At 36.4% G+C, this 14,049-nt stretch overlaps 1 protein-coding gene across 7 annotated transcripts in view; it reads left to right on the forward strand.

Annotated features, from left to right (window-relative positions):
- The first annotated feature begins 1,269 nt into the window (after nucleotides 1-1,269).
- The window catches only part of SANBR (SANT and BTB domain regulator of CSR), a 33,979-nt gene continuing 21,199 nt past the window's right edge, over nucleotides 1,270-14,049 (forward strand). For 2 of the 7 annotated variants that reach the window (XM_070734816.1, XM_070734821.1), the window contains exons 1-5: nucleotides 1,270-1,453; nucleotides 2,473-2,562; nucleotides 5,316-5,474; nucleotides 8,051-8,237; nucleotides 10,385-10,478. In XM_070734816.1, the coding sequence (XP_070590917.1) occupies nucleotides 5,325-5,474; nucleotides 8,051-8,237; nucleotides 10,385-10,478 (431 nt within the window). In that variant the 5' untranslated portion in view covers nucleotides 1,270-1,453; nucleotides 2,473-2,562; nucleotides 5,316-5,324. Of the gene's footprint in view, nucleotides 1,759-2,472; nucleotides 2,563-5,315; nucleotides 5,475-8,050; nucleotides 8,238-10,384; nucleotides 10,479-14,049 lie in introns of all 7 variants that reach the window. The other 5 variants (XM_070734817.1, XM_070734819.1, XM_070734823.1 and 2 more) reach the window with 4 other exon arrangements.

Genomic DNA, 14,049 nt, shown 5'->3' on the forward strand with positions numbered 1-14,049 from the left:
AAGGCCACATCTATTTGTTTATTTATTTCCAAGGCCACACTTGGAATACTGCATTCAGTTTTGGTTGCCAGGATGCAAAAAGGATATTGAGACTCTAGAAAAAAATGCAGAGAAGAAAGACAAAGATGACTAGGGGACTGGAGGCTAAAACATGAAGAACAGTTGCAGGAACTTGGCATGGATAGTTTAATGAAAAGAAGGACCAGGGGAGACATGATAGCAGTATTTCAATATCTCAGGGGTTGCCACAAAGAAGAAGGAGTCAACCTATTCTCCAAAGCACCTGAGGGTAGAAGAAGAAGCAATGGGTGGAAACTAAACAAGAAGAGAAGTAACTTAGAACTAAGGAGAGATTTCCTGACAGTCAGAACAGTTAATCAGTGGAACAGCTTGCCTCCAGAAGTTGTGAATGCCTCAACACTGGAAGTTTTTAGCAGATGTTGGATAAACATCTGTCTCAAGTAGTGTATGATTTCCTGCCTAAGCATGGGGTTGGACTAGAAGACCTTGAAGGTCCCTTCCAACTCGTTGTTGTTGTTGTTGTTGTTGTTGTTATTATTGTTGCATCTTGATAGCAACATGTTTAATGAAGGTTGGCCTGAGTTACATTAACAGAGCAAGTGACAACACAGCAAAGATGGCAGGAGGTATATGGCACTCCACCTCTAATCTATGCTCTACACCCTTTTCTAAGATGCTCTTCTCCTTTACAATCAACCCAGGAGTGAAATCCAGCAGGTTCTGACAGGTTCTGCAGAGCCATAGTGGAAATTTTGAGTAGTTCGGAGAACTGACAAATCCCACCTGTGGCTGGCACCAGAATGGGCTGGAAATTGAGATTTTGCAGTATCCTTTTCCCGCCACGCCCACAGAACCCATAGTAAAAAAAATGGATTTCTCCACTTAATCAACCCGTCCCCATGACTTCTTCCTATTCCACTCTTCTACACTACTCAAAAAAATAAACACTTAAATAACAGAATATAACTGGAAGTAAATCAAACTTCTGTGAAATCAAACTGTTCATATAGGAAGCAACACTGATTGACAATCAATTTCACATGCTGTTGTGCACGTTCAATTTTGTGCAGAACAAAGCATTCATTGAGAATATTTCATTCATTCAGATCTAGGTTGTGTTATTTGAGTGGTCCCTTTATTTTTTTGAGCAGTATATTTCCATTCAATCAGGGAGCGCCCTGACTGGGGCGGGGGGATGATCTGGGCTGCAATTACAGGGCGCTGTCGCTTGTTGCTAGGCGACCGGACGCGAAAGGGCAGGGCGGAAGAAAGCGTGAGAGAAGAGGCTCGAGCAGAGAAGGCCGCTGCACTGCGACAAAAAACGAAAAGGAGGAGGCGCGCGTGCGCCAGCCCTCCTGGTTTGCTATAGGCTCCTTGGGACCCCGGGAAGGCGAGATATAGCGAGGGGAGGCGCGTGGATTGGCTAGCTAGGGTACGAACGACTCAATATTTCCCTTCCCCTGAATCGGTCTCTTTCTCTCTCTTAATCAGAAAAGGGCGGTATTAAGAGACCAAGCGGACTGTCAAAGGGCTAAGGAGACTGGGAGAGCAGGTGGATGGGCGAGAGCGCGGGTGGACGGGTGGGTGGAAGGAAGCTATAAACATGGCACAATTCCGCTGCCTCCCAATTTAGCATAAGTGCCTCGGATGGAGCAGCAGTTTCCCTAATTCATGATTCATTTGATTTCATGGTTTCTTAGAAGTGGTGCATCTAAAAAGGCTCATTAAAAAAATACTGTGAGTCTCTTCGATTTGCAATGTTTTTTAACAGCAAAATTCCTAAAGAGGAAATGTTATGAAGCTATTGTTAGAATTCAGTAAATGAATTCCTATAGAGCTTTTTAAATATATACTGTATAGTTGGATGCATAGTCACCCAGGCTGCTCAAGATGCTTTGGGGTTGACTCGAAAGCTATTACCATTAGTACTTAGATTTGCTTTCTTATTATTTACAATCCTGAGGTTGAAAGTTGAAAAAAATGAAAATGTTTGAGCAATATTTGTATTGCTATTAATGTTTATATGTACCTTGGAATAAAAAATATAACTTACTGTAACAAAATGGGAGAAGTCTCAGGATTTGAGGAGAGAGGGTTGAATATTTGCACTTGTGTGTTTGATATCTTGATAAGTGTATAGATTGAAACGTTCCATTTTGTGTGTTTGAAGTGGTAATTGCTGCTTAGTGGGTTGGAGTGATTCAGGCTTTCTTGCCTTCCATTACATAAAAAGGGGTGGGGAGGATGAAGAGACCAAAGAAGATTCAGTGAACAGGCACAAAAAAAGCCAACTGTGATAGAAAGGATGGATCAAGTTCAGTTTAGGATGCTGTATTCTCTAAACTTAGAATTGAACACAGTGACTTGCTTTCTAAAAATGTGTGATAAAGTTGACATTGAAGTTCTGCCTCCACTCAAGTTATAATTTACTTCTCTCTTATTGTTACTTAGGTTTGTACAGTGCTTTCTCTATATCTTGAATTTACAGGAATTTACCTATTGGTTTGCAAGCAACACTGACTTTTTTGAAACATACTCCAGGTAATTGATACTATCTGTGTTCTTCCTAATACTTCATTTTTTGCATGTGTTTATGCAATTGGGGATTAGGGCTGTCAGGAAATAAATGAAGGATGAGTACTTAAAGAAATACTAGACATTGGAAAGGTGCTTCTTACAGCTAAGTAGTTACTGCAAGAACTGCAGGTAAGCAAAGTAAACTAGCTAAATAGTGATGTATTTCTTCAGCTTTTGACTGAGAAAGACTTTTTATTTCCAGCACATAATGCTTTCTGCATTTACATATAACATCATTAATTTAATAAAAGAAACATTTTACAGGTTTAATTTTTTATCATTTCCATGTTCAAATAAGACTTAAATTGTTTGAGAGAGACTATATTTCTTCACAAATGTACAGAGAATAAATAGATTGAGAGGAAATCCTATCCTTAAAATGCACACAAAAGAAAACCTGTACTCTAAATAATTATGTGGCAAATTATCTCCAATTGCTTAGTTTTTTTAGTTTTAGTCAAATAATGGATTTTGGTGGGTGGTTTGTATTAGAAATGTTTAGAGTGGCGAGAATGACAATATTTTGTATTACAGTGTTAGCTTTTTATTTTTGTTTCCTCTCTTATGTAAGTGTTCTCTGTTCTCCAAAAATACACCATGGTGTAGCAAAGTTTACATAATTTGCCTTTCCCAAGGACAGGCTATTGTTTTGAGTCAACTCCCCCTTTCTAGAACTTTGCAAAGTGATTTGTCCTTAAAGATACCTTTAATTACTCAGTCCTTTAATATGTATTCTTATAATGCTCTTTCCATAAAAAGGCTCATAGTATTTAAAATGACATGTAACCTATGCCTTTTCCCCAAAGTTGGTGCACTCATTGGGATGAAGTGTTCTTTGAATATGGTTGGTCCTTTTCTAATTGCTGCAGAGCCCAAGGTGGAACTCTTTTGTTCCAGGCAGGACTCCTATCTGGATGCATGATGATTGCTTGTGATCGTGGCAATTGAATGATAATCCTCTTGCCTGCTTGTAATAGCTCTCTGGATGGGGTTAGGATGCTTCTGTACTTCCGCACATCTTTGAAAATGCCAAGGTGTGGCTCAGTTATCACAAGTGCCTGTAACACTGGCTTGGATGCCTTTGAGTAAATGTATGAGTGAATGTCTGAATGCATGAAGGAAGTGAGGAGGGAAAATTTGTCTCTATGACTGCAACTAATTCTAAAAAGAGCAGATATGAATCCTAATTTCATTCCTTGACATTCCTTATTTAAACAATTTGTTAATCGTTTTGTTCTGCAATGGTCTTTGATCAAAATAAAGTTTGATTGACTGCCAGTTGCTTAATTTACCATATACCCAGTTTTTTCAGGTAAATATTAATAGTAGGACATTTCCTATGTATGGTGGAATTTCCTCCAATGCTGTCAGAAAATTGAAGGCACAAAAACATTTCAAATGTTTAGATTTTATTAATGTTTCATGTCTTTTATTGTCGGTGTTGTCTTTCTGAGTATATTTTTAAACTTGCATGCTAATGGAGAACCTGCTTTAGTAATGTAGATATGGTATATGCTTTAAAATGTGTACTACTGAAATTCAGGGATTGGGTAGTAAGCTCTTGTTATCTGATTTACTTCCACAATAATTCAGCTATCTGATAAACTGATGCTATAGTAATATCAGATTTTGTATACAGTATACAGTGGTACCTCTACTTAAGAATGCCTCTACTTAAGAACTCAATATTTTTTGCCTCTTCTTAAGAACCATTTTCTACTTAAGAACCCGAGCCCGGAAAAATTTTCCAGGAAATTTGAGAGTGGCACTGTTTTCTACCATTCCCCCTTTAATCCCTGCCGTCCTAGGCTTTTCTGGGCTGCCAGAGGAGCCTTTTGGTGGCACTTAAGGAGGCTTTGACAATCCAGAGCAAACGAACCATTTTCCTTTCTCTGGGCACTTGGAGAGGGAATAAACCTCTGCTAGCACCCAGAGAAAAGAAACGCTCACTTCGTTCTGGGCAGCCAAGGAGTCACCACAGTGAAGCAAAAGCGCTGGCTACAAAGCCAGTGAGCGAGAGGAGAGGGGAGCCCTTCAGCATGGGAAGGAAGAGGCAGCAGGTAGCAGCAGCAGCAGCCAGTGTATGGAAGGCAGTGTATGGGAGGCAGCCTCCCGCCAGGTGTATTGGAGGCCTCAGAGTCCCTCTCTTTTTTTTTTTAAGCCTTGAAGTTTTGGATTTTTTTGATTCCCCTCACCTTACCTTCTTCCTTCAGCAACCCCTTCTTCCTCCTCCTCCCACCCAAATTCCAAGCTTTTATTTCTTTCCTAATGGGTTTGCACATATTATTTGCTTTTACATTGATTCCTATGGGAAAAATTTCTTCTACTTACAAACGTTTCTACTTAAGAACCTGGTCACGGAACAAATTAAGTTCTTAAGTAGAGGTTCCACTGTATTGTATTTTTGGTGTTCATACTGTAGCCTTTAGTAAACATGCCAGTCTGATATTGGCAGGATTGGGGGAGGTGGGTTGGAAAAGGAAATAATAGTGTGATGGGACAATTCTCAGCTGTCCAAAATAGTACCAATAGACTCTGATGTTAATATGTTCACTCATCCTGTTGGCAACAATACAATGAATAATTAGTTTTGGGTGCATTTTTATCTAAAGAAAGCTGTTCTCTCCTTACAGGTTACATAACAGCTACTATATAATTCAGCAAGCCAAAATTCTTTAAACAGTGAGAGAAATTTTAAATTTTCATGTCTTTTCCAGTGCCAAAAAATGAATCGTGGATATATAGAAAATAATAATGTTCCACACGACAATAATCAAATGGTTTTGGATATGATTCTTTGTTCTTTAATTGGGGTTCCTCAACCTATCAACTGGGAAAATGTGGCAAGATTGGTTCCAGGCTATTCATCCAAAGAGGTAGGCTTCTTCTTCTTCTAGCAAATTTTAACTGAAAAATTATTTCTAGGCAAGTTCAAATTGGAAATGTTGCTTACTTAACTCCTATGTATATATCATAGGTATGTTGTAAATTCAATGTTTGTACATAAATTGTCCAATAGAGTAATATTTGAACAATTGCTTCTACAATTGCAGTTTAAAACAAGAGAGGGAAAATATTTATTCTTTGCATTTCAGGGTATTTAATATTGGCAAGAGATGATTTTTGTGAGATGAATGGCTATACAAATTTCAATAATAAATAAAATAATGTAAATGTTTTTCAATTAATAGAAGTATACAATCATTTACATTAGAAATGAAAATAATAGATTAAATCAAAATTACAATAGCTGAACTGTGCTGGAGCCTCTTGTCACTTTAATAACAAGTTCATTCAAATATATATAAATATAAAACTAAGATTGTGCAAAATGACTAAGTGGGGGGAAAACATTGGGAACAGGAACAATCTGATTTCCTGGTGATTGCCCCCCCCCCACCAATATTAGTAGAGCAAAGAAAGAAATGAAGACCTTTGAGAATCTTTGTTGTGATGGGAGCTTTTCAACTTATTCATAAATGATCTTGATTTAGGGGGAAATAGTGAGCTAGCTAAGTTTGCAGATGATTCAAAACCAATTTATTCTGGGTGACTAAAAACACAAGTGAGTATGAAGAACATCAGAAGGAAGTCTTTAAAATAGATAAATGACAAGCAAATGACAAATTGAATAGTAAGTATAAAGGGATTGTTAAGGCAACTCTTCAGCCCAAGTGCATATATACACTGATGGAATTTAAGCTGTCTGCAACCACTCAGGAAAAAAAATGGCCTTAACAGGTAGGTTGGTGATCTTGATTTGATATGCAGCAGCTCTGAAAAATATAAATTCTCTAAAAGGATCCTTATGAAACTAAATTATTCATGTCGTAAACAGGAAAAAATTCAGAAGAAAGTAAGTAAAATTATCAGAGGGCTTCAACATCTTTTTTAGAAGAATATACACACCCCTCCAAATTAATTGGGCCTTTAGCTTAAAATACAAGCAGTTGATGTACATATAGGGTGTCTAGCAAACCTGGAAATCAGGGAATAATCAGGCAAATCAGTGGTTTGGGAAATATCAGGGAATTTATGAAAAAAACAGAAAAATCAGGGTGCGGGGGGGGGCAAACTGTATTAAAATGTTTAAAAGTCAGGGAAAAGTCATAATTAAAATAAATGATTGTGCTGCCTGGCAGAGTTAAACAAAAATGAGCATAACAAGCAACAGCTTGCTTCCTCAGCCACCGATATTTCTCCACGGCTTAGCTGTTTGATATGACATCATCCACAACCGTGCCTTAACTAGATCGCAAGTTACAGGGAAATGTCAGGGAAATATCAGGGAAGTTCAAAATGCTTTCCCCCTGGACACCCTGTAAATAATTTATGGGTTTGATTAAAAAGGGTAGAATATGGAAATAAGGGAGTCATGGAATAAGTATAAAGCAGGGATCTCCAAGCTCCAGTCCATGGACTGGCACTGGACTGTAAATTCCAGCAACAGGTCAAAGTCCCATCTGCAGAATACAGGGAGCACACAAACCCACAGTCCCTCTGGTCCATGGTAAAATCTCTCTCCATGAAATCAGTCCCTAGTGCTCAAAAGTTTGATGTAAAGAGAGAATACAGTAGACATCCATTATAACTTGTAAAGAACATTTTTGTTCCTTTTTATCTTTTTTAAAAAATTCTATCTATTCATTTTTCTTTTACTTTCTTTTTTCCTTTAAATTTCCATTGTTTTTACTTTGCCAAAAACTTATTTTATAAAAATTAATTTTAAAAAAGTATGATAATTCAGTATATGAAATCTTAAACTGCATAGAAATACTACATATAAGAAGTAAATTTGCTCCTTTTCTCAGAATATTAAGACCAGGAATTATTTAATAAAAGTTTATTGAAAGGAAAATTGGACCAGAAAAAAAGGTAACTTTTTTTTTGCATTAGGATACTTAACCTATGAAATTCTTTGTCACAAGATGAATCACACTAATTTATATACCTTTAAAAGGGGATCAAATAAATTCATGGAAAAACGTTTATGAATTATTTCCCCCCCCCTTGAAAACTTTGAGTTTCTCTAAATTGGGCATGTCAAATCTGTGGTCCAAGGGTCACATACAGCCCTGAACAGCAGATAGTTTAAAAAATTTTTTAATGAAGTTTGTTATTTGTAGACCTTACCTATAATAAATATTACGAATATATATATATATAGCAATCCAAGACAATTCCCCCTGACTCATTGTGGCCAAGGCAAATAAAAAAATTAGACAACTCTGTTCTAAATATTAGAGCAAAACAATAAAGGGAGAGGGATTTGTCTCCATTTCTTGCTTGAGATTATCTCAAAAACATCTGGTTCTGAGAAACAAAACATGATGGACCTTGGTCTGTTTCAGAAAGATTTCTAATATGTTATTTATTATTGGTCAGCTCTCAGCACCCTAGGCAAGGTAAGATGTCTTAACTAAATATTCTTTTCTCTACTATATTTTAACAGTGTGCAAAAAGGTTTGATGATCTGAAAAGCAATGGAAGTTCTCCTGTGGATAACCAATTCAATCCACTAATGGCCGGTGGTGCAAAACCTGTGGAAACACTAGCTGGTTATATTAAATCATCGCTTCTTGATACTCAGGATGAATTGCAAAAATCCCCTAATGAAAATGATGCAATTTCTTTAAATGGTAGGCTTTAATCACTTTTGTTGTTGTGTTTATAGAATTATGCATGTTATTTTTCTCCTGTTGATGTATCAATTGCTTTTGTCAATCTATATATCAACTATATATCGCTTTTTAGATTAAACCAAAATGGATTTTTAAAATTAATGTGGATTTCTTTAAATGTATATCCATTTTCTACCAAACATTTTGTGGTTTTAAAACAAAAAAACCGGAATTCTTTGGTAACTACCCTTAAAAGTAATTAAAACAATCAGGCCTCAAAAGGATATCACACTTCTATTATGCATTGGACAGCACCTTACAAATTATTTATTATAGACGGAAGTTATTTTGCTTTATGAAACTTGTATGAACCATGCTGTAATTAACCCTTTATCAGCATTTTTAAAAAAATGATGCTTTCTAGGAATGTTGCCAATTAATTTATAGTCTGTAAATCATGGAAGTTGTATAAGCCATGCAAGGAACCTACCAAGAATATAAGGCATATACAGTAGCTATGTAACATACAGGTAGCCCTCAATTTAGGATTGCATCATTAAGCAGTGCAGTTGCTAAGTAAGGCATCATGTGATGCCTCCAAATGTTATTGTTTGCTCAGAAATCATGTGAGACTGATTGGTGACATGTTGCTGGCTTCCTCATTGACTCTGCTTGTTAGAAGCCATCTGGGAAGGCTGCAACTGTTGCACATGTGAACTATTTGCCAAGTGTCCAGATCATGAATACATGACCACAGGGATGTTGCAATGGTTTAAGTGCAAGGAGCAGTCCTAAGTCACTTTTTCAACTCCATTGCAACTTCAGTCGCTAAACAAATGACTATTTCCTGTAGTACAATGCTTAGAATTTCAGATGTTCTCGGGGATGGCTGAGAAAAGGCAATTGAGAATGATACAATTGCTACTCAAGATAATGCTAGGTGGTAGGTACTATGAAAGCTGCTCAGAGATTATGTTAAAAATACTAACATTGAATATGGTGGTGTAATGAAGTCTTACACAAAGAGCAGTATGAGTGAGAGAAAGTGTGCAAGTGAAAACAATATATAGTATGAAACAGACAAACTCAAGCATGTTCTATAAACAACTGTGCGGGTGAGACAGTGAAAACTATGAGAAAAGAAAGATTATACCTAAGAATTTTGTGGCAAAAATCACTTATCTCCTCCTGAAACCTGCTGATTTGTGTAAGTGAGAAGGAAAGAGTCTGCAAATTATAATTTACCGGCCAAAAACTGACTACATATCTATTTAGAATATTCACATCTGGACAAATCTGTGATACAAATAACATAGAGGAAGTGTTACCCCTCTTGGTATTGGGTGCTGTTCTTTTCAGGGATTTGTTTTATACATAACTTACTTGGAATCTACAGCAATCCTATTTTACCTGTCCTGTCGATAATCAGAGATTTAGTCAGTGATGAAATCCATTTTTTTAAAACTTCCAGTTCTGTGGGTGTGGCTTGATGGGCGTGGCTTGGTGGGTATGGCAGGGGAAGGATGCTGCCAAATCCCCATTCCCACCGCACTCTGGGGTCAGCCAGAGGTAGTATTTGCCAATTCTCCAAGCTACTCAAAAACATTTCTACCGGTTCTCCAGAACCTGTCAGAACCTGCTGGATTTCATCCCTGGATTTAGTATTATCATTTTGGGGGAATTAGGAGCACTATGTTAAATAAGAAAAATGCCAGCATACCCCAATAGATTTTTTAAAAAATGTTCATTTGTATTTTAGCGAGGAATTGCCAAGGAAGGAAGAATTCGATAAGGGCAGAGAAAACTGCCACATTACATTATGTTATGCATAATAGCGGAATGTTTCTTTAAGCACTTTTGCACTTACTCTCCCATAAAGTATATTAGACATGTACTATATAGTGGTACATAGAGTTATGCTGGTTTTCCTTCTCTCTTGCAAGTGCAAATAAACTCTGAGATTAAAAAGATTTGTTCATCTTCTACTGTAGTTATATTAATTTTTTTTTAAAAAAAAATCTGCATTAAATGCATTAAAAGTATTCATTTAAAATTTAAATAACTATCACATCATTCCTCTGACTATGGAACACTGCTTACCACACATGAGAAGTACACATCTCAACATTATGACCTAATGCTTTTTCTCCCCACTTGTATTTAAGGAAAATCAAGTATAGCTTCCACAAGGAATTGCTCTTCAGAAAGTGAAAAATGCCCTGCACTTAAAGGTGGAGAAAATGCTGATGAAACTGAAGGGTAGGAAGATGGCTGTTTCATTTTAAACAGCTAGATTAACCTTAGTCTTTTTTCTGGGTATTTATTTCTCTATATTTTGTGGAATTTCAGAGGGAGGGATTGGGGTTTCTGTGGGGAGCATTGGCTTGCAAAAGGGGAAAAAAATAGTCAAAATATGTGTTCCTTGGGAAAAATATATTTGTTCAAGTCTAAAAATATTACAGATGATAGTATCTTAGCCTATCCAATTAATTTCAGTTTTGAAAATATTCTAATTCTGGATTCCTTCATATTCACATAATTATAATGTTTTTATGGTTTAATAAAATAGTATTAGATTATAGCCGGGAATAGAATTGGAGAAGAAAATGTTAAGCCCAGAGTGACAGGAGTACTATTTCTCTGGATTATCTTGACAAATGGAATTATGGGATTTCTGGGTATCATTTTTCAGTTGCCAAAAAACTCTTGCTCCACAATGAACTTGAACAGTACCAGCACCAGCTTTCTCTTTCGTCTTTATTCAGTGAATCTTTGAAAGTTTGCACACTAAGCTTTCTCTTCAAAACTCAGTTTTCTCAAGGAGTCAATGTACTCTACTTGCCAACAGATTCATAGCAAGCCTCACTCTGCTGGTCTTCAGTATTTAGGAGTTCTGTGACAAATTATGTAGGAAAAAAATACCTTATTGTTGTGTTTATAAAAAGCAAACCGCTCTTATAAGCCTTGGAAGCTTTCCTTCTAATCAAATGAGTTTTTCTAGGAGTGAAGATCTTCTTCATTCATTTGCACAGAGGATGAGACTTTGAGTATCTTTTTTTCCTACCTTTTTCTTCTTTCTCTTCTGCTTTACACACCTCAGTACATTTTTTTTTAAATCTGCATGTAGGAATTTCTTTAAATGTCTTACTGTAATTAGAGTAGATAAACAAGATAACTTTACCTAGATGTAATTTTATTTATTTTTTTAACATATTTGTAATTAATAAAGGACTAAAAGCAGCAATTTCTTGTGCTTTTTGTCTTCAGAAGACAGTCTTTAATGGAATTTAATAGAGATTGATATAGCTGTTAACCCTATTGGATTAGAATTGTGTGAATTAGAATTAGATTCAAATTCCCACTCAGCAATAAAGCTTCGTGGATGGTTTTGAGACAAATTTTTGGCATAATTAATATTACTGGACTGTGATGAGAATAAAATTAGAATGAAGAAGAACTGTGTGTTGTCTTGAACTTTTGAAGGAAATGAATAGATAGCTGTTATGTTTTGGGCACGCCAGATTGGAACAAAGAAGCCCCCGCAAGCAAAGGATTCAATTCAAACACTTTTTAATATACAGCGTTCCCTCGATTTTTGCGGGTTTGAACTTCGTGAAAACTCTACACCATGGTTTTTCAAAAATATTAATTAAAAAATACTTCGCAGGTTTTTTTCCCTATACCACGGTTTTTCCCACCCGATGACGTCATATGTCATCGCCAAACTTTCGTCTGCTTTTAATATATATATATTTTTAATCAACTTTAATGAATAAACATGGTGACTAATAATCTAAATGGTTGCTAAGGGAACGGAAAATTGCAATTTAGGTGTTTAAAGTGTTACGGGAAGGCTTGTGATACTGTTCATAGCCAAAAATAATGTATTTACTTCCGCATCTCTACTTTGCGGAAATTCAACTTTCGCGGGCGGTCTCGGACGCATCCCCCGCGAAAAGCGAGGGAACACTGTACTTAAAGATGCTTTGTACAGACAGGAGCAGATTGTTCAGTTCATATTGGCAGAGGCCTCGCTTAAATTGTCCAAGAGATAACAAATGGCTGAGAGCTGAGAGGTAGAGCCAATTAACATTCTTTCTTGAGTTAAAGTCCATAAATCACACACACCCTAACAGCTCTCTCGATTTATTTTCTTTCTCATGCATCGGCCTCTCTGCATAACTTTTAAAGGAACCATGGCAGCTTTTCAGCATTGCAGTTCTAGAACTCTGGATTTGAATGTTCCACCATGACAAACGTTGCAATACCATGCCTCTTTACTCAGAAACCCTCCCTTATATACAGACTGGGTGTGGTCAACTCTTTCCTAGAGCTATGACTGCCTTAAATTTTTTCTATAGACTATTTTCTATAACTTTTCCCATAAAACTGTTCCTGTCTGCTTCTAAATCTTCTGACCCAGGCATCTAATAGGGGCTCCTGATCCCCCAGGTCCTCATCACCCTCTGAGTCAAGAGAGATCATCATTGGGGTTTCTACAGTCTCTGGGGGTTCCAAAAGTTCCATCTCTCCCTCACCCTCACTGTCTGATTCAGCTAGCAAGAACCAGCCTAGGGTACCAAGACGGGCCTGGTTCATCCTCCTCAGAATCTGTCACTAACTGACCTGGTCATGGACCACTCACAACAATAGCATAAAAAATACGTCCAGTAGTAGAGAAAATGAAAACCCAGACTACACACCTGGTTCAATTTTTATTTTTATTTATTTAGTTAATTAGTTAGTGTGGCCATTTCAATAAGTAATTGTGGGTGATAAAATTAAAAAACAAAATAAAAACCATTACAACAATACAAGCATTAAAATACATAGCAGCCAAGAATAAATCAAACATAATTACTAAAATAACCAAAAATCAGGTCCTGCGTATACTTGGGATCTTGGTCTGGACATGGAGCCATATTTTAAGGACTTTTAAGGAAAAGCCAGCAGGTTGCGGGCATCCTGATCTCTGGAGGGAAAATGTAACAAAAAGCATGGGTTATGACAGAAATAAAATCACCTTCTTGGTCTCGCTGACTCCCATTCCTTGAATCCCAGTCAATAGAACCCAATAGGACCCAACATCCTGCTTGACTTTTCCAAGTGCTGTTTAAGTTTTGCTTGTAGCAGATCCTTGATAGTTCTGTAGAGCAGTTCAGTGAATTACTACGATGGTAACGAATGCAACTGTGTTTGGGCCAAAGATTTGTATGCGAATAACAGGTCTGCATGCATTATCTGCTATTGTGTCTTGAGACAGATAGAACATAAGCAAATTTAGATAATTTAGATAATAAAGACAAAAGCTAGAAATATAGGAATATAAAAAGGGCTAATATTATAAAGGAGATTTGTTAAAGTAGACAAGTAAAATATTATTGTTACTATAGAATTAATAATATTGTGATGAATACTATTGAAAACATTTTGATTATGATGTCCTAAAATAATTGTACCCAGGCAACACACTGTTTGATTGAAATTTAATTTTTATGTTATATAAATAAAATAAATAACAAATTTTAAAAATAAAACTTAAGCAAATTAAGCATGTTCATAAATGTTTCACTGTGCTTAATTTTACTCTGGAGAAATAGAAAGAAGCTATACTGGTCTGTTTCCCACTAATAATGTATTTTACTTTTTTCCATAATTATGGGGGATTCTTTTATTGCTTCTTATCAAACATAGCTACTGTGTGCTTTAAATGCATATTTACTCAGCTCATGGTCCACTAAATATTTTAGTATCTATTATCCTTTTCCTATTTTAGTGCTCCTGAACTTTTTTCACATATTAAAATATCATTATAACTTGAAAATCCATG

This window comes from Erythrolamprus reginae, chromosome 1, assembly GCF_031021105.1.
Source record: "Erythrolamprus reginae isolate rEryReg1 chromosome 1, rEryReg1.hap1, whole genome shotgun sequence".
Taxonomy (NCBI): domain Eukaryota; kingdom Metazoa; phylum Chordata; class Lepidosauria; order Squamata; family Dipsadidae; genus Erythrolamprus; species Erythrolamprus reginae.